The sequence below is a fragment of the Humulus lupulus genome, chromosome 8, assembly GCF_963169125.1.
Source record: "Humulus lupulus chromosome 8, drHumLupu1.1, whole genome shotgun sequence".
Classification (NCBI taxonomy): Eukaryota; Viridiplantae; Streptophyta; class Magnoliopsida; order Rosales; family Cannabaceae; genus Humulus; species Humulus lupulus.
The window spans coordinates 67,865,127-67,886,497 of record NC_084800.1 but is presented as its reverse complement, the minus strand read 5'-3'; the positions used below and the strand labels follow the sequence as shown (position 1 = coordinate 67,886,497).

The window sequence follows — 21,371 nt, the reverse complement described above, 5'->3', positions numbered from 1 at the left end:
AACCAAAATGCACAATTATTTTTTAAGTTTTATTTGAATTAAAATTCAAACTCATTAATGTTGACTTGAGTCTTTTTTAAAATTATCTTTTTATCTCATTAATTTTCTATTTCAAATAAATAAAATATATGAATATTCCCATATCTAGATCTAGTATACCAAATTTGGCAAATTTTTGACAGAGCAAGCTTTTCTCAAAATGTTAAAATATGACATTACGACACTATTTATTGTTGATGCTCTAATTTCTAATAATCAACCCTAGATTGACATTGTTGCATAATACTATACACTGCTTATGAGCCAATTACTCTACCTGAATTTCATTGGAAGATAATATAAACATTGGCAAACATATTTTTACAAGCGTGAACATTGCAATTGCGCAGTCATTAAAGTTCGCCCATTAAATTGTGTACTTTATTTGACAAAAACACAGGAACATTATTCTTCCAAAAATAATGAAATTATAATAAGAATATCGGTCACACTTTCATCTCAAAACCAAAATTGAAGAAGGCTTTTCTAATAGGTTACAATAACATTATCATCCACCAAAGCAGGCAATGGTCACGACAGAAATCTTTATCTGTTATTGTTGCTGTGTACTTCTCCCAAAGGGTCCCTACCTTACATCTCTTACCCTTCCTGCCTATATTCACCAAAAACCAAAGCAGCAGCAACTATGCATTTAGCCAAGGGTACACATTCGGGGAGGAAGGCAACCGCGCTGTGAGAACCTCTACTCCTGTCTCGGTAACCTGCCCACAAAATGGAAAAATCAATAAATATATACAAAACAGACATCTCGACCCGAATGCAAGTTCACCACTTTAGGAGGGGGAAAGAAAAACTTACCAAAAGAGTGTGTTCAAATTGAGCGCTACGTTTACCATCGGCTGTAACTGCAGTCCACCCATCAGGCCACATCCGATCACGCCAAATTCCTATATAGAAACTTCATTAACTATTGAAATTGATCCAATCCAATAACCTCATACTTTAATGATGTAGAAGAAGATGTGGAAAACATTTGGGATGTAGTTAAGATTTGGGTGGCTATATGGACAGATGATACCCTATCCTCTCTAATTAATACAACTTTTGTTATAAAAAAAATTGCAGTACGTACCTGCATTGATCATTGGTTCAATTGTAAATGTCTGTCCTGCCTTCATAACACCAACTGCTTTATTTCCTACTTGGGGTTAAGGCAAGCAATGAGACGAATATTTATCGCATGCACATATACACTTAAAGCAGCTGTATTTGTCTTCGAAAAGAAACATAGTAAACCAAACATGATTGAAAAAGAACCACTTTGTTAAGGATACTAGCATAATGAGGAATATTTGGCGCACAATGAAAGAGATCTCCAATGCCATGACCACAATATGACTTCACCTAATGTTTCATAAAGGCAGGCAAAATGGTCATTTAACATTATCAGCCCTTACATAAAAGTGAAGTTGGTGTACGCTTGCACTGAAATAGAATATTACCACAGAGAACCCTGACATAGAAGCATGGCGATTGATGACTTCACCTACTTCGCGAAATCTCACTCCAGGTTTAACTGCATTTAAAGAAGAACATGATCACAAAAAATCTCCATTAAAAACCATGACAGTTGACTCTGCAAAGAGAAAAAGCGGCTTCTTAAAGTTGAAGTATCACATATTTTTGTTCAATTCGTACCAATAGATATGGCTTTTTCCAAGCACTCATATGTGACCTGGACTAGTTTTTTAGACTCCTCATCAACATTTCCCACAAAGAAGGTTTCATTTAGATCACCTGCATTAAGAATCAAATAATTTTGGGTTGGATTTTAGGTAAAATTAAAGGAAAATAAGTTGTTGGGGGCATCATTTAAGTTGTATAGCTAATGAAGATTCTAAAAAACAAAGTCTTACCGTGAACCCCATTATAGTACACTGTCACATCCACATTCACAATATCACCATCCTCCAATTTCCTGATGTAATTATGGAGCAGATATTCAGTAAAATCACATTCAGGCTCATTGCAGACATTGATAGTCAATATTATGTACAAGCTAATCACTAAGTGACTTTAAAAAGGGCATAAATTGTAGTAGAAATAATTGAAGGAAGTAACTATGGATTAATGTAAAGTCTGATTTGTTGCGTGTAGAATCCAGGGGTAGGGAAAAAGAACGAGTGCACAAAACTATAGTAAAAAAGGAAAAGGCCAAAAGTACAAATTAATAAGTGAGTATAACAAAAACCTGGCATCTGGAATTCCGTGGCAAATTACTTCATTAACTGACCTGCAACAAATAGAGAGAGCAAGTACATTTACTTCAGTACCAATACACTTCACCAAAATTGTAATTAATGTACACATATAAGAGTGCCTACGTGCAGCAAGACTTTGGGAAGAAATGATAATTGAGCGGAGATGGATATCCTCCTGCAGTGAGGTAAATCCAAAACAATTAAACCAAAAAATGGACCAGTAAACCAATGATATACTCCTTAGTCCTTAATGAAAAGCTTGTGTTAAATACCAGCAGCAATAGTTGCATCGTGGACCACTCTGTCAATTTCATCAGTGGTGATACCAGGTTGTATTACTCGGGCAGCTGCGTCCAAAACCTCCCTTGCAATCTAAGGATAATAAGAAAAAGAAAGTTACAAATCTGTAGGCTAAATAGCATTTGGTGCCAAAGCAAAAATTCCCACTATTCACTTAATTTTCTTTATCAAAAGAAATACCCTTTCTTTTAACATTATTAATTTTTATTTTTGGACAATAAAAACCAATGCTAATGAGAATGCAGTGTACAATCTTTCCTATACCATAATCAATTAAAAATGCAGTTTGGACTTGAGTGCTTACTCGACATGTTTCTCGCATTCTCTTAATTTGATCTGGAGTTTTGATCTTCAAAATGAGCAAAAGTCAATTAGTGATTTCCAATTATAAACAAAAAAGTAGAGAAGAATTAAACTTTGTCCAAATGGTTTTAATCAGAAGCTTACCTCAACAACATGCTGCAGATCACTGTTGGGCTCAATTTTTGGAATTCCCTACAAGTAAGGAAAAGAAAAATAAAATAAAATAAAAGACTGTTACAACATGAGAATAGAAATTAAGAAAATAATGGATAAGGGGGTTGGAATGAGCAGAAGATTGATGCAGTAATAATTGAAATAGTGGAATTAAGTTTTAACGTTCCACTGAACTTGTAATAATCAGCCAATGACAAAGGCTACTAACTGTCTCTCAAAATATCCACAAATCTAAACAATCCATGCTTAGCAATTAAATTAATTTGATGATTGGAAGCGAAATAAAGATGATTTTTTAACTTACATCACTTGCCCAATCAGGTACATCGATTTGTGTAGGTACAATTCGCTTACTAGATATAGGATATGGCCTTAGAGTCCTACATGAAATCAAAAGGCTTCAAAATAAGAAAGAGGAAGTGTGAAACATCCAATAAAAAATAAAGAAAAAGATTAAGATTATCCAACTGCATCCTGATACATCAAATTTCAATGGAGAAAATATAATAAGGTCTTTATGAACTCTAGCACTTTAGCCCACCAAACTAAATAAATCTTTAAGCCAGAATGCAGTCAAGTTGATACCTTTTAACTTAAATTTAGCATCAGGCCTAAATAAACACAAATGTTAAATGTGAATCAACCTGAATACATGGCAAAAAAATCCTAGATAAATACCCTGTCCAATCAAAATAGGGAAGTTTTGGAGTTCGAGCTTGTCCTTTCTTTAAGCAATATAGCCAACCTTCATTAGCTGCACCAGACTTTTGATCACCAGTTGCACCAGCCCCTAACGAGGATAGCTTCGCCTTCAAATGCACTGATTTATGAGAGCTCCAAGAAGCTTTGAAACAATCTTGAGTACTGTTAAGATACACAATTCCATCAATATATTCTCTACAGTTCTAGCATTTGGGTAAAGCACAATTGGGATAGTTTAAATCCCACCAAAATTAATTATATTTTCTAGCACATAAGTAATAAATTAACGCATAATACAAACCAAAAAGAAGCACCATCACGAGGAAGCTTCAATTCCACGCATTTAGGACATCTGCAAATAAAAGCAAACTTAATTTTAAAAAACATAGCAAACGTTTAAGCATGACCTGATAATTGATTGGTCCCTTCTCTAAAACTAACCAAATGGCTAAAAGTCAATTAGACAATAACCAAAACTTGTGAGAGCTATGTCCTAGGAATCATGAAAAAGAAATAGAAAGGTCATCAAGTCTATTATGCAATACTTTTGCAATTTCATACAAGATAGTAATTATTATTAACAAGTCAGGAATATTAACCCAAATGATACAAAGGCAAACCAAAAATTCCAACAAAAAAATGATATTTGAAGTTTTTAAAAATGAAATGTATCTCATTCAGTCCAAAACTATTAGTACCAGACAGACTATTCTAAAGCTCAAAATATGAAAAAATTACATACTGAAGGTGGGCAGGTTTGCCACACTGAACACATGACAAAGAAGATAGTTCAGCCATATCTGAACCACCGGCCACAGCTAACTTCCCTCTTTTCTATGGACCTGTCCTGTGTGGCTCAATTCAGAAAATAAAACAATCAATCAATCAGTTGAATAGCCATTAAAGAGCCAAAAATTGCAGCTTTACATCTGTGACAACTAAAGACTTTGGGGGCAAAACCTCACGAGAAACTTCTGAATATGATTACCTGAGTATTAGACAAAGGCAGAGAGCGACAGAGACGCAAAGGGGTGATGAACTAGGGTTTATGAGAGGGAAAGACTTAGGAGGTAATTCTTGGAAGGAAAGAAAAAAAAAAGTCTTTTATTTAAAAAATTCTTTTTTTTTACCAAGTCAATATTACATAATCAATATTATTTTGTTTAAAATAATTAAATTTGTACTTGATCATTTTGAAACTTTTTTTGAAGGGGTCAATTTGAAACTTTGAGAAAAATAATTATTTGTGTTTGGTGTTAGAAAAACAAGATAAAAAAAATTGATGATTGGCAACACAAAAGTTCCAAATATTTTTTAAGAACATTATTGTAATTAAAATTCTTATAAAATATTTTGACAAAATTAGTTCTTTTCATTTATGTTTTGTTGCATCATCACTTTCTCACCCTTAACTAAAAAAGCTAATTTGGAATACATGGCAAAATTTTATTTATAAAATTGATATAAAATTTTAAAATAGTTTCTAAAATGAAAAATGAAAAATATTTAAATATAATTGAAATAAATTAAAATCTTAAAAATTAAAATAAATAAATCTATAAATAATCCATACAGATTAATTTTTGTTAAGACTAATCCTTAATATTCTTATTTCTAAACTAAACAAATAAAAAACTTGCAAGTCATATCTCTTATATATAAAAAATGTTTAGATAACGGAAATTCTTGGTTTTAACTGTTTTTTTTATTTTTTTCTTTAATTTTAACGAAATATTTTTATATTAAACATAATATTCTTATATTTAACGGTAGATTGTAAACATGACTTAAATTTAAATAAAATTAAATAAATAAATAATTAAACAAATTAAAATAAGATATTTTGAGATATTTTACAATGATTATTATTTAAAAATAACAAAATCAGATATTTTATAACTTAAATAAAATTTAATTAAACTTAAACTTAATATTATATTAAACATATAATATATATAATTTTTTTTTGTCACTGCCAAATTCAAAAACTAAAACAAACATAAACTTAAATAAAAATAAATAAATAAAAATATGATATTTTAAAGATATTTTATGATAATTTAAATAATTAAATCATATTTATTTAAAAATAATAAATGTATACATATCATTTTTTTTATTTTATAAATTTGTGTGATAGTTTGTTTTTTATCAAGTGATTGAAGCTTTTTTTTCTTTATCAAATTCACCAAAGGAAATTGTGAGATACATTGGAAACTAAAAATAATTGATGCATGTATACTACTGTCTACACTATAACTTTTTCTCTTATTTTATTTCTATTATTAATTTCTTTTTAAATATTATTATATTTTATATATATGTCATGAAGTCATGTAAATATATATATCTATAAATTGTGTTTATATGCCATATATATAAAGATTATTGATATAAATATTTATATATCCTATAAAACTATAATTCATTCTATTATACATATATATTTAAATAACAGTTGTTTTTTTCTTTTTATATAAATATATATGGAAGACTTCTCAATGGTTATTACACATAGATGAATACTAACAATTATGATGATGTGACAACATAATGATTTGGTATAGCAAGTCATCACCATGTAAATATTTTTTTCTACATTAATTTCGAATTTAGTTATTTTTTTTGTCATAATTAATGTTGTTTCCAACCAATGAGAGACACGAGTCATATTTAGAAATTGATATGCATTTGAAAAATGAAAATTTTTAAATATTATATTTTCATAATAAATACACGTTTTTCATCAGGTAACCCTTCCAAAAATTTAAAAAAATCAAAATGTATTTTTAGAAATATTAATTAACAACTATAAATATAGACTATTGATCTTAATCCAATGATTAATATTAAAGTAATCATCCATGTGTAGTAACCATTAAGAGTTGACCCAAATATATATAAATATATAGGGGAATTCTCATATAGGGGCTTTACTTTAAGTCCTACCGGTAGGGCTCTCAGTGTTCTCGACCGATGAACAATTTTCGGCGCGATTTTTTTTATGACCATGTATATTGTAGCTATTTAGAGCATCTGCAAATTTTCAGAAAATTCTGAATAGTTTACAGTACCGAAAACTAAGTTCAAACATGTTGCACGCGTGACTAATATTTATATGCACGTGGAAAACATGAAATATGAAATAAAATTGTATGTTTATATACTTGGTTTTAATCAACTTTAATAATTACTTTGGTAAAAAGTAATCTATACAAAATAACACTATCAACTTACTACAAAGATGAAATGAGCTAATTGAAAAAATAGCAAAAGAAATTGTCATCAATTTAAAATCATATTAAGTCTTGTTTAATAAAATTAAGAATAAATATTATTTTGGTCTTCTATGTTTTAGCTAAATTTTAGACGATATGACCTTTTGTTTTAAAAAATTCCAATGACAGATTTATGTTTTATAAAATCTAAATTGTATATTTTTGCTAGAGTTAATGAGGGAGAAGAGAGGCGCAACGTGATAATAGGCAAGACGAGAGAGGGGCGATGTAACGTCCTCTTAATCCAAGATTGTTACGTTGTGTACTTTAAATGGTGTGAGACTTGCTAATCAAGTTATTTTGTTATAAACATGTAACTAGGGTTAATGTCAAGAGTTAGGATTAAAAATTTTGGTCAAATAAACTGTTGAATTTTCATTTAAAAGTTTCATACATACATGAGATCCAAAAATGTTACAAACAGGTGTTTAAAAGGGTATATATAAATCAAAAGTTACAACCAGCCGGCCTAAGCGACAAAATAAGGGATACAACCCTAGTTCCTCGGAGATATCCTCAGCTATGGTGGACGAGCAACCGCATATGTACACACCGCCACCGAAGCTCTCCTACTCATGGCTGATTTAGCTTTCCTTTTCCCTTACCTGCACCACATAGCACCTGTGAGTCAAGACTCAACAAGAAAACTTAAACATGAGCATGAACAGTAAATACATATCTAGCATGCCCAATAGTAATAACCAACTCGTGCATGCAAACAAATACAAGTAAATGATCATTGGATCATAATGGGGTCCGCTGCCCTGAATAATTGATTATAGAGCCAACCCGGGGACCTATGCCCTAGCTATGTGACCATAGAGTCACCTAGGGCCCTTGCCCTTAGCTTTGAGTAACTAGCCATAGAGCTAGCCAAGCGCTTTGTTTTCCAACGACCACAGGGTCGGCCAACGTAATAGTACATCCCTGATTGGGCCTAAGCCTCTCGACCAACGCATAGTGCACTATTGCCGCCCTTGACTAATAAATCAAGGCTTTAATCAGACATTGAGATAACCAGACAATCAAATACAGATACAGATAAGCATACTTCAAGCAATACAAGTATGCATACATATAAATCATGGTATCTTAACCAATCAAACACAAACACAGTAATAATTATGTTTCTTAACGGGGTCGAGCCCTAACTATGCAAACAAGGCAAGAATTCATTAAACAATTATCCAGACACAAAGTATTCAAGCATAACTTAAATCACGTTCATTCCCAGGGGCCGAGCCCTATTCATAGTTATAATCAACAACGGGTCAAGCCCTAATCACATATATCACATATTGGGTGCAGTTTTCTTACCTCAGGTCCGAGTGCAAAGTATAATAAGAATGACCATCGAGCACGATCGTGGTTCCAAGCCCCTAGTGACAACCTAGTCACAACCATAATATAGGATCTGTCAATAACGAGCAAATAAAGGCTTCTGGATCGAGTCCTAGCCTTCGGGACGTCGAATTCTACTAAATCGGGTAGTAGATTTGATCCTGAGCCCTTAGGTTTGAGTTCCCATTACTCAAGACCTAAGGTGGCCAAAGTGCCCAGGCAGGTCGCGACTTGCCCCTAAGGGTCGCGGCGCACCTCCCAGAACAGAAGGCCCTTTGTCTGGAAATCCATACACAGGCCGCGACTTGCCCCTAACAGTCGCTGCACCCCTCTGAGACAGAAACCCCACCTGGCTCTAGGTTCACATGGGTTGCGGCGCCCCAAGAACAGGGCCGCGGCGCGACCCTACGAACCCAGAATTCCTTTGTTTTTCCTTAGTTAAAAACCCACCAAAATCCTCCCAAATAATTCCTAGAACCATAATTAAATCCTCCGAATAGTATCAGCATAATACCAGCAATAAAACCCAACCTAAAACTTGACTAAAAACTCACCAAAACTCACAATCAACCACTTGAGCCACAAAGCTCAAGAACACCTCAAGAACTCTAGAAAATCATGACAGAATTCAACTTAACAGGAACTAAAGCTTATCTCAGCTGTGTTTAAATGATCCTCTAGCTGCAGTCAACCCAATCTTAGATTCAAGCCTTCAATTCCCCAAGAAATCCACACCAAAAGTTGAGAGAGAGTGAGAGAGTCGGTTGGGAGAGAAAGAGAGAGCTGAGTGTTTGTATTTTCTTTTATGTGGTTTACTTAAGGTTCAAGTAACCTTAAGCAATTCCCAAGGTTTGGCGTACCCAAAAACGTCACCGATGGCAAAATGGTCAAAATCTCTGATATCCCCTCCTATTCTCACTAACTCCAAATATATCCTCGAGTATTTATTCCCGTTACCCTATAGCCTAATAATGTGCTAGAATCCCAAAATACCCCCTTGACATACTCCGAGTCGGGTATTAGGTCCCGTTGTGTCTTTCTCGCTAATTTGCTCCCTAGGATCGTCTCGTGTCGAGTAACCCAAATATATACACATAATAATGTGGTCTCACACATATATCACATTTATATCAAATATACTCATAACAGACCAAATTACGAAAATTGTTATTCTAATAAGAAACAGGTCCACATGCATATTTAATACATCTTAACATGCATATCTAGTCATATTATCATATAATTCACATAATCACATAATTACACACATATATATCACATAAGCATATAATTTTCATAAATTATTATTCTGACCCCCTAATCAAAGCCCTAAGTCTTATTAGGTAATTTGGGACGTTACAGGCGACACGAGAAGGTAGCTGGGCAAGACAATGATGGCTAGATTTAAGGGCAAGATGGAAACTAAACACATACGATGAGCTTTAACCCAAGCGCAAATGCACAAGAAGCTTCAACCCAATCGTGCAAGCTTCGACTTAGGTGACGAGTTTTGACCTAATTGCAATTGAAAATCTACCACCCAAACTCTGATAGATCGAGGTTGAACAATATCTTAAACTTTAACATTCTATTTAGACATTGAATTTTAGAACGGAAAAAAATGAATTCCAAAATTTTTTACTTTTCACCAGTTTGGATTCAAACAAAAAAAAATTGAGAATTTATTTTTCAGAATAAATAAAACTTAAATATAGTATAATTTTATAAATTTAAAAAAATTGTAAATATATTTAAAAAAATTAAGAAAATATTATCTTTAATCTTTTTTCTACTTTTTTTAACAGATTTTTTCCTTGGTAAAGTCTAAGATCTAAACAAAACCTAAATGATATTTGTTGGTGATTTGAAATGTTGTTTTTAATTTTGGATTTTAGATTTTGGAGTGATTAGTAAATGTAAACTTTTTTTTATCATATATTTGTTCAATTTTGTTAATTTTAGCTTTAGTTTTTAAATTTTATTTAGAGTATTTTGAAAAGAAACTCTAAAGATTTATATTTAATCAAAGGAAACTTGGAATTTTTAATGAATAACTTAAAAGTTTCTATGTTTTGAAAGTTTCGACTCTATATTATCACATTACGTGTTTGGATCTTATGTTTTGACAAATTACTTTTTGAACATTGTGTTTTGTAAAATATTTCAAATAGATCTCTAAATTCGATTTTGATGAAAAAATTTGAATATAACAACACAATTGTTAAGCAGAATAATTGTCATTTGTTGTGAGTTATTTGTGATTATAGTTAAAAAAATTTTTTTGATCAAAATCAAATTTAAAAGTCTATTTGAACCATTTTACAAAAACACAATGTCTAAAAAATAATTTGTCAAGACGAAATATCTAAATAGATTGTAAGACAAAACACAAGGTAAAAAATAAATATAATCCCATTTACTTAAAATAAAATAGTACCAATATTCACACCCAAACTTTCAAATTTAATATTTTTGCTTGTTTTGGTATATAAAACCAATTTCTCTAAAACATACATACTTGTATACATATTCATCACAATGGTAGTTTTAATCCAAAAAATAAAATTTCATTACATGATTGTTTTTGTATGTTACAAAAAACTTAATATTAATTATGAAGCTAGTAAATAAGTAGCATTGAAACTAATTAATTAACAAAATTTTGAACTGAAAAAGCTTAGATAGCCAGCTTTAACTAATTAAAACGCACTTTTGAGGACAAGTATTTTGTTGCGGTGGCTATCATAGCCTCCGGCACCGACGCATCTTCTCTGCCACTAGTCTTCACATTTTTAGTTGTCGTTCCATTGAAAAACGATACAAACGACTCGAATTTTGAAGTGGAGGTATGGCTGCTTTCCTGGACTTTCTTAGTATTCTTGTGATCACCCATTCTCTCTTCTCTTTTGTAGTCTCGCTCTCGCAACAAGTTCCAAGCCAAGTGATTATATATAAATATATATATATATATATGATTCTAATATTTAATAAAGTCTATTGATGAAACACTGTCTAGTGTTCGGCTCTATATATAAGCTGAAGATTTCTTGATCAGAAAGAAGAGATAACTTGATGAGAAAGCAATTGTCTCAATCATATGAAGACGATCGAAGTCAATAAAGTTCAATATAAAGAAAATTCAAAGGGAAATATCTAAGAAGGTGTAGAGTAGTCCCTTTGAAATTTCTATATTTTGAACTTTTAGAAAAATGTAAGTACATTTCAAACTATGGGGCCTGCTAAGTACGGCACCGGTACAACCTGCTTTTGTTTTTGAGTTATTTTCGATATTTAAATAGTTATAATTTAATTTTGTTTATATGATAGTGTACATTGTAGTCATTTAAGATATTTATAAATTTTTAAAAAATTCTTAAATAATTTACAGTACCGAAAATAAGATTCAAGCAGCGTGTTGCACACTTTCTTATTTTTTTGTATATGTACGTAAAATTCAACTGTTTGAACCTTGTTTTCGGTACTGTAAATTATTCGAAATTTCTTGAAAATTAGCAAGATGTCTTAAATGACTACAATACACATCATCGTGTATAAAATAATTAGAAAAAAAACTATCAAAGTGTAAAAAATAAAAAATGGTTGTTCCAGTGCAGCCGAACAAGTGGCTACACCGAAGTGGCCCCTTCAAACTATATCTATTTTTCCACAGGTATAGTATTAAGGTCAATTTTGCACACTAGTTAATTAGAACTTTTGTTACTCAGAAAGTAGGTTAATTATTTCTACAACTGCTAGAGGAAAATGCCCTATATGAATTACCATATCTAATCATAATTATCCCATTCATTAAGGATAATTCGAACATAAGTGCATGCATGATTTTCGTTTATCTTCTACTATTAATTTTGTTTCTCATAATACAAGCCATTGCAAAATTTGTGTTAGCTGTTTTGAATCCCATTTTTTTTTCTTTTGATGTTGAATAAGCAATTATTAAAACAAAGAAATGTAATCAATTAATTAATTAGTTATTAATTTGACTAAATTACTCAAAACAAGTCTTGGATAGAGAACTTAATTTGGAGACATATAACTACTCTAGAGCACTCATGACCTATAGTAAGGGAGGAATAATATATTGAGAATGGAAGAGATTTTCCTCACGTTATAATTTGAATGATATGGCACTCTATTTTATGATTTTTTATTGGGAAATTTGCGGCTAAAATACCCAAACTTTCAAATTACTAACACTTAAATACCTAAACTAATATTTTGGTGGCAAAAGTACACAACCATTAATTTTTTTTTCTGGCATTCCGTTAGTACCCATAGTTAGAGGTTAGTTTTGACATATAAGAGGACAAGTGACACTCCAAAATTAGTCAAGTTGTAAATTAAAATAAAACAAATAAAGTATTTTAAAACCATCTCAATATATTTAAAAATATAACTAATTATATTATTATTAAAGCATTTAAAATAAAAAACTGAAAAAGAAAAAGAAAAAGAAAATAACATCAGAGAGAGAGAGAAGACGAAGAAAAAGACGTTCTTGAGACACCGATTACCTAGAAAATAATTTTGAACCCCAATGAAGAACCCCTTGAGATGCCGATGAAGACCCTGAGATGCCGATGAAGACTCATCTGAGATGCCGACGAAGACCCACCAGAGACGCCGGCGACACGAACACCACCCACCAGAGACGCCGACGAAGACCCTGAGACGCCGGCAAATAAACGCCGACTACCCAGGAATTCAGAGTAGAGGAAGCACAATGATTATAAGATTCGAAGGAGAAAACTTACCTGATTATGGTGAGTGATGTTCTCATCTTATTTTGTATTGTTTAATAAAAGAAGTTATATTTTCTTGGTTTAAAAATTGTGGGTCAATGATTAATGGTTGTTCTTCACTTTATTGGAATGCATTATTGTTTTTGATGTAGTGAAATTTGTTGCTTTTTATTGTATATGTATTTTAGGGAAGGATTTAAATATGTTTTTTGTTTGTTTACATCATGGGGGAAAATTTGTTAATCAATTTGGTGATAAGAAATATGAAGGGGGGAGAGTTTCATACTTTGATTACTGTGTTTGTGATATGCTTAGTGTTCAATTGGAGAGAATGGGTAAGAGTTTGGGGTACAAATATCCTTTTGGTTTTCTATATAAACCACTTGAAAATGATCTGAATTTTGGATTTATGTTGTATGGAGACTGTAACAACCCGAATTTGCTAATCAGGCTTAGGGCCTTGATTAGTGTGCCTGGAGGGCAATAAATGATTTAATATGTTGATATATGAATTAACGTGTATATATGATAATGATGCATGTTTAGTTTAGTTAAATGTGCATGTGGGCCCCGCCTGGATATTAGGGGTATATATGTGATAATGCTATATATATGTGATATGACTGTGCAGCACGATCCAAGACAGTCTTGGGGAGCGGTTAGCCAGGAAGTCACAACGGGGTTGAGAATCCGACTCGGGGCGAGTCGAGGGGTAATTTGGGTATTAGATATATTATGGGGTTATCGGGTTATGAAAATAAATATTTGAAGATATATTTGAGGATAGCATGTCTAGGAGGGGATATTGGGGAAATTTACCATTTTGCCCTCGGGGACGTTTTGGTACCCCGAGCCTTGAGGTAACCTTTAAGATTAAGCTGAATAAAACAAAACTTGGAATTGTTTAGAATATTTAGAAACCGACTTACATGTTCCCTTCCCAGCTGAGGATAGTTTCTAAACTCCTTCTTCTTTACTCTCTAAGATAAACTCAAGGAAATAGGCAAGGGAAGGAAGATAGTCAAGAACTAAGGATTGGAGCTGTGCTTAGGAGACTCTAACCAGAAAACCAGGGCTTGGAGGTTGAGGAATTGAAGCTGTAACTTAGGGGAGACAACTCTGAATCAAAACTCAGCAAAGGTAAGCTCTAGCCATGGGAATTAAGTTTGAATTTCAACTATGTTTTTGGGTTATGCATGTGAGTAGAAGTTGATCTGTTCTTAGGTATTTTAGTTGAGTTGTTGGAGCAGGCTTTGATGGGTTTTAATGTTGAAACTGGGCTAGAAACTTTGTGTTGATTATCTGGAACTGTTAGCTTGGTTATAGGATGAATTGGGTTGAGAAAAAATGCAGGAAAAGATGAAGATTTCTGGGTTTGGAGGATAGGGCCGCAACCCGTGTGCGCGCGCGGCCATGGGAGGCAGAGATGCTTGAGGCGCGCCGCGGCGCTTGGTGATGCGCACTGCGGCCCGTGTGGGTGGCAGTGGGGTGCTAGCCTCTGTTTTGACGTTAGCCGCGGTGCTTGTGGGAAGTGTTTGAGTTTATTAGAGGTTGGAGCTTGAATGCTCACTTCTCAGATTAAATGGGGAAGTGTTATTGAGTTGAAAAGAATTACCGTGGAAATGAATAATGAGTAAAGGCAAGTTGAGCCTAGATTGGTATGGTGGTTTGATTTGAGTCTTGAATAGGACTGGTCAGATTATCTTTTGTTGGACCATAGTTTTGGTTCTGATGGTTGTACATTGTGCTATGTATTTCCATGCAGTGGACATGGGTTGAAAGAACTCATGAATTGAGTTATGAGATTCTCAGGAACAAAGTATACCTTGATTTAAGGTATGTTGAAGAAACAGTGAAGTCGAGAGAATGACTTGGGGAAATTGGAATCAGTTGTGCGGAAATTCATATTCCGGACTGATCAGATAAATTTTGAGGACAAAATTTCTGTAAGGAGGGGATAGTTGTAATGCCCCAAATTTCCTAATAAGGTTGAGGACCTTGATTAGGAGGCCGGGAGGGCCATAATTGATTTATTATGGTATTTAATGATTATATGCATGTTTATGCGAATTATATTATTATATGATGGTGAATGCATGCATATGGCCTCATATTTTAAATGCAAGGGCATTTTGGTAATTTGGCCGTTGGGGGCGTAATTGTGTAATTTTATGCATATGGGTGAATTATAATTTTACCACATTATATGTGGATTGGTTCGAGCCATTCGACATGAGACGATCATGAGATGCACGTTTTCGGTCTAGTCATAACGGGATTTAGTTCGAGGCTCGGGGTGAGTCTCGGGGTCATTTTGATGATTAGAACATTACCGGGAATTAAAGGGTAATGGGGTGTGATTTATTGGCATTTGAGAATGTTGAGATTAGCGGGAATTGGAGAGCGTTAATTATAATTAACGGTATAAGTTGGAAATGACGAAATTACCCTTGGGAGTGTTTAGAAGCTTTTAAATTGGCCTAGGGGCATTATGGTCTTTTGACCTTAAGGATTTATATCAGCTTTGGGGTTTGGAAGGCTGTGGAAACAGAACAAAAACAGAGATATCCCTCCTCCTTCCCGTACGTTACTTCTCTCCATTTTCTGCTTTGGTGTTCTTAGTTCACTTTGGTGTTCTTAGTTGAAGGCTGAGGTTGTGGACTTAGTTCAGCTGTTGAGGAAGGTTCAAAGCTGGTTTTGAGGTGAGTTTTAGTCTTGAATTCAGGTGATGCTCTGTTTTTCTCTTTAGTTTTTCAGTTTTTGATTTCTTGATGGAAATGTGGATTTGAAGAGGTTTTGATTGATGACAAGTTTGGGTTTTGATGAGGGTGAGTTATGGGTGATGTTTGGAGGTTTAAATGAGTGTTTGGAGGAGGTTTTGGGTTGATTTGAAGGGCTGGTTTGAGAGGAAAAACACAGGGGAAAAATTGAGTTCGTGTGCTGAGTTTTGGCTAATCTGGGCTGGGCGCCGCGGCGCAGCTGTAATGCCCCGAATTCTCCGATGAGTTTAGCGGCATGAATTGTAGGCCGGGAGGGCCATACTTGCTTAATTATGTTATTAATTGATTAAATGCATGTATATGTTGATTATATTATGATATGATGTGAAATGCATGCATATGAGTCCATATTTACAATTACAGGGGTATGATGATAATTTGGCCCGTTGAGGGTAATTTGTGTATTTGGGTGCATGATGTGATTTGTGAATGAGATTCCATTATTATGGAGATATATTCGAGCTATTTGACATGAGACGGTTATTTTTAGTGGATTAGCGGTTTTACCATAATGGGGTCAATTTTGGGGTAATGGAAATGTTCATTTGATGATAAATTGGGAATATTTGAGATCAGGGTGAAATTTTGGAGGTTTTGACTATAATGTCCCCGGGGGTGTTTTCGGGACCCCGAGCATTAGGTTTTATTTGAGGTTACTTAAGGTTTAAGTAGCTTATCAGATAGAACATACGATAAGAAAACCTTCCGTTCTCCCTTTTCAAAGTTCGTTTTACCGTTTAAGCCTTTTTGACGAAATCTTGAGTTCTAGGAGTTAGAATCAAGTGAGGATCGAGGCATAGAGATCCTAGGGAAGATTAGAAGCTTCTTAACCGAAGGATTCGACGGAAAACAACCCAATTGAAGGTAATCGAAGTTTAAGTTTTGAGTTTTTCCGAGTTTCTAAGCTTTGAATTGAATTTGTGAATTCTTGAGTTTTCGGTTCGTTCGAGCCGTGGGTTTTGAGGGTTTTGATGCATGGGGAAGCTTGGGAACTTTGTTTTGATGATTGGGGAATGTTTAGGGATGATTTTGGAGGCTTTGAAGTATTAGAAACGCGGTTGGGAATGGCCCAGGGTGGAGCGCCGCGGCCCTGTTCTTGTGGTGCCGCGGCCCTTCTTGGATGAAGCAGGTGGCCTTTGTGTTTCGCTGGGCGCTGCGGCCCTTGTGTGGGGCGCCGCGGCGCTTGCCTTTGGAAATTCTGGGGGCCGCAGCTCAAAGTGCTAGGGCCGCAGCCCTTGCCCTGTTTTCGCCCCGTTTGCTCGTTTTGACCCCGGAAACCTAGTTTTAGGCCTCGGGAGTGTCCTTGATACTTGGATTAGTTTGGATTGATCTCTTGGAGGTTAGATAATGGTTTGAGAACCCTTGATTATCTTGATTATTGATGGTATCCCAAATGTGTTGTGATTAGGTAACCGCTAAAGGACTAAAAGCTAAACTGTTCTCAAAGGTTGTTCTTTTGCTCATTCTAGCTCGAATCAAAGGTAAGAAAACTGCACCCAAGTGTGACATGCATGGATATTTGTGAGGCATGTTGATTGTATAAATCTGGACATGGATTGAATACAGAATCGACAAAAGTGTTAGTATCAGCTGTGAGGCTGTGACTTATTTGTCAGGCTCGGCAGTGTTACTGGACACAGGTCAGGAAGCGCCGACTTACTTGTCAGAACGGCCTTAGCGTGAATCACGCAAGCCAACAGAGATTAGATCTAATCGACTGCTAGCATTGAATGACTCAAGGAGCATTAATGCCTGACCGACCCTGAGGGTCGATGAACAAACAGAGCTTGAAGGCTAGTGGTTTACCTAGCAGCCACTCTTCCGCTAGAAAAGAGAGCTTGAAGGCTAGTGGCTTACCCATCAGCCACTCTTCCGCTACAAAACAGAGCTTGGAGGCTGGTGGCTTACCTAGCAGCCACTCTCTCGCTGAAAAAGAGAGCTTGGAGGCTAGTGGCTTACTTAACAGCCACTCTCCCGCTAAAATCATGTGTTATCCATTTGTTTGAAAGCTTTATGCTCAGTGTGATTATAATGATAATCATTTGATGATGTTATGAAAAGTATTATGTTTTCTTGCTGAGCTTTGGATCATGGGTGCTATGTGGTGCAGCTAAAGGGAAAGAGAAGCTCACCTAGCCTTGAGTGGAGAGCTGATGTGGTGTTGTGTACATATGCGGCCGCTTGACCACCACGGCCAATGTGTTCTTAGAGGAACTACGGGGTTTACCCTATTTTTGCCGCTTAGGTCGGCGGAACTGTAACTTTACAACTATAGTGACCATTTTGTACTGAGAACCACTTGTAAATGTTTTGTTTAGCTCTGCAGAGCAGTTTGTAATAAAATCTCCATTTCTTTTTTATTGGTTTTGTACCTTAACCTGTTAATCACACTTAGAGCACGTTTTTGACCAAAGGACTCAGGCAATGAGTCAAATTTCCGGTCCACCGTTCACCGTAACTATTCTGGGGTAGCCAGGGCGTTACAGCAGCTGTGGTGCGCCGCGACCCTTAGCGTCTGGCAGGGAGGCCCTCTCTGTGTGGAGGGCGTGCCGCGGCGCAGCAGGGGAGGGCCACGGCCCTTAAGGAAATTTTGGCCAGAATAGTGTTTTTAGTTTGGGGATTCAAGCCTAAGGCCTCGGGGTTGAACCTACTACTCGGTTGAGTAGTGTTTGAGGTCCCGGAGGCTAGGTTTTGGTTTGGGAACCTTTTATTATTCATTTTATTGATGGAATCCCATAATTGGTTATGACCAAGTGACCGTTAAAGGACCAAAGGACTGATCGTTCTCAAAGGTCGTATCTTTTATTAATTCTTGCTCGAACCCAAGGTAAGAAAACTGCACCCCATATGTGACATGCATGGCTATGATTGATGCATGCTGGATATTGAATGTGAACATTGATAGCATAATGAATGCTTGGCAATCTTGCCCATTTGCATATGATTATTATTGAGGCATGCTGGATGATTAAGTGTGATGCATGTGATGCACGAGAAACATGTGATTAGGGCATGCCATGAATGATGAATATGAGATTGGTCAGGGCTTGAGTCTCTGAGTTTGTGCATGATCATAATTACGCTAGCAACTATTTAGTAAGCATGCTGAATGCCCTGTTCTTGGATAATTGGCATATGATACACATTGATAGCATTGCTTACCTGGGCATGGTACTGACTAATTAGTCAGGTTTGGCAAAGGTGCTAGTATCAACTGTGAAGCTGTGACTCATTAGTCAGGTTCGGCAGTGGTACTGGGCACTGGTCACACAGGGCTGACTCATTAGTCAGAATTGGCAAAGGTGTTAGTATCAACTGTGAAGCCGTGACTCACTAGTCAGGTTCGGCAATGGTACTGGGCACTGGTCACGTTGTGCTAACTCACTAGTCATGACAACCCCAGTGTGTTTAGTGCAAGCTATGTCGATTGGACCTAATCGACCCTCTGCATTGAATGACTCAAAGAGCATTAATGCAGGACCGACCTCAAGTTCGATGAATATAAACAAGCATTTATCTAGCCAAGGGCTAGTCATTTAGAACCATTGCAGGAAAGCCTAGGTAACAGTGTTGTTACACGGCTATGGGCACTGGGCCCCTAGTGACTTGGTTGTCAGTCACTCAGTATGGTTTACCAGGACCTCAAAGTGATATTCACTCATCTGATCAGAGCTATGAGCTCTGTATGATCATTTTGATCATCATATGCATGGCTTTGGGCACTGAGGCCCCAGTGACTTGCTTGTTGGTCACTCAGCATGGTTTACCAGTACCTGTTGAAGGTTAGAGGCTTACCCAACAGCCAGCCTTCCATATGAATTAGTGACTTGCTTGTCAGTCACTCAGTATGGTTTACCAGAACCTGTTGAAGGTTAGAGGCTTACCCAACAGCCATCCTTCCACTTGAGTTAGTGACTCGCTTGTCGGTCACTCAACGTGGTTTATCGGAACCTCAAGTGTTGCGACACTCATCTGATTAGGATTGACTTGATAGTCCTCCAATCAGAAGGCCAGGACTTCTTATTCTGGATACCCCAGCATCTGTTTGAATTCATTTGCGTGCTGATTAGAGCTATGAGTGCTAGGCATGCCAGATATGATTTGATATCATGATATGACTGTTTATGAGCATATGAGTTTTCTTGCTGGGCTTCGGCTCACGGGTGCTTTGTGGTGCAGGTAAAGGCAAAATGAAGCTGGGCCATCCTTGAGTTGGAGGGCTTAGGTGATGATGTGTACATATGCAGCTGCTCGACCAATACTTGGGCGAGGTTTGAAAGTGGAACTAGGGCTGAACCCTGTTTTGCCGCTTAGAACGGCCTGTTGTAAACACTTTCTTGTAATAAACTCTGAAATTATATTTTTGGGATCCCAATGTATACAGTAAACGTTCTAGTGAAACGTTATACCCTAACCAAAGTTTTTAACCCCTAAACTGCTAATCATGCTTAGTTACACGTTTATGACCAAACTACTCGACTAGCGAGTTTAGCACTGTTTGCAATGTGCACTATAGCAGTCCCTGGAGTTGGGGCGTTACACTTGTTCCCATAGAGCTTGTATGCAGGGCTGAGCCCAATGTGTTTAGATTGCAGGGCGTAGCCCTTTGATTGAATTGGTTAGTATTCAATACATGTTTGTTATGCTATGAATGCAATTGTGTGAATGATCGGCAGGAGCCGGAAACGGTGTAGACCGGGGTCGGCAGGGGCCGATAGCGGCAAAAGGCTGGGAATGGCGTTAGGCATGTTGAGTGCAAGGCCGAGTACGGCAAGGGCCAGGAGCAGCATTGAGCACGTGGAGTGCGAGTTGCCAGGGTAGTCCCTAAAAGGATACCAGGGATATCCTCACGGTGTGGACCGCAAACCCAGGACTTGGTAAACGCCTGGGATGGCTAGGCCGTATGTGTTTAGCCTATTGATGGCCTGTTTATATGCTTGGTGTATATTTTGCATATGTTATTTGTTTGTGGGTTTTCTTGCTGGGCTTCGGCTCACAGATGCTCTGTGGTGCAGGTAAGGGTAAGGAGAAAGCCAACCGACCATGAGTGTAGCAGGCGTGAGGCGGCGTGTACATGTTGGGCTTGCCTGGCTGCCACAGCCAGAGGATTTTGGGAGATGGTTGTAATAAACTTAGATTTTGTCGTTTAGTCGACTTGGTTCGATTTATATGATGTAAATGTTTCTAACTGTATTTTGGGATCCCAGGTGTCAAACTTTTATGATTTTCAATGAAATATAATTATTTCTAAAGTTTTTCCTCTGTTTATGGCTTAATTACACTATTTATTCTAAAACCTCGATTAGCGAGTTGAATGCACGTTTTTAAACTCACTTAGTAATGACTCTAAGGAAGTAGGGCGTTACAGAGACAAGTCAATGTTGAATTTTATTGAGGTTCTAGAAAAAATGAGGGGTAATAGAATAGTTGATATTTATTTAGTTCTCCCTGATGAGGTCATTGAAGAAACAC

The 21,371-nt window shown here is 35.9% G+C and overlaps 1 protein-coding gene across 2 annotated transcripts; it reads right to left on the bottom strand.

Moving 5' to 3' along the window:
* Positions 1 to 398: 398 nt before the first annotated feature.
* LOC133797647 (methionine aminopeptidase 1A) lies at positions 399 to 4,874 on the bottom strand. 2 transcript variants are annotated; one of them, XM_062235620.1, is made up of 17 exons: positions 4,729 to 4,874; positions 4,483 to 4,587; positions 4,042 to 4,092; positions 3,717 to 3,902; positions 3,343 to 3,418; positions 3,009 to 3,056; positions 2,866 to 2,910; positions 2,534 to 2,633; positions 2,385 to 2,436; positions 2,252 to 2,293; positions 1,917 to 1,978; positions 1,699 to 1,797; positions 1,503 to 1,576; positions 1,335 to 1,404; positions 1,133 to 1,198; positions 859 to 947; positions 399 to 761 (listed from the first exon to the last, which is right to left on the bottom strand). In XM_062235620.1, the coding sequence occupies exons 2-17, from the start codon at positions 4,536 to 4,538 to the stop codon at positions 684 to 686; spliced, it is 1,194 nt and encodes a 397-aa protein (XP_062091604.1). In that variant the 5' UTR covers positions 4,539 to 4,587; positions 4,729 to 4,874; the 3' UTR covers positions 399 to 683. The 2 variants fall into 2 exon arrangements, with proteins under 2 accessions (XP_062091604.1, XP_062091605.1); XM_062235621.1 differs by having other exon boundaries at positions 4,483 to 4,595; positions 4,729 to 4,842.
* Positions 4,875 to 21,371: the final 16,497 nt, after the last annotated feature.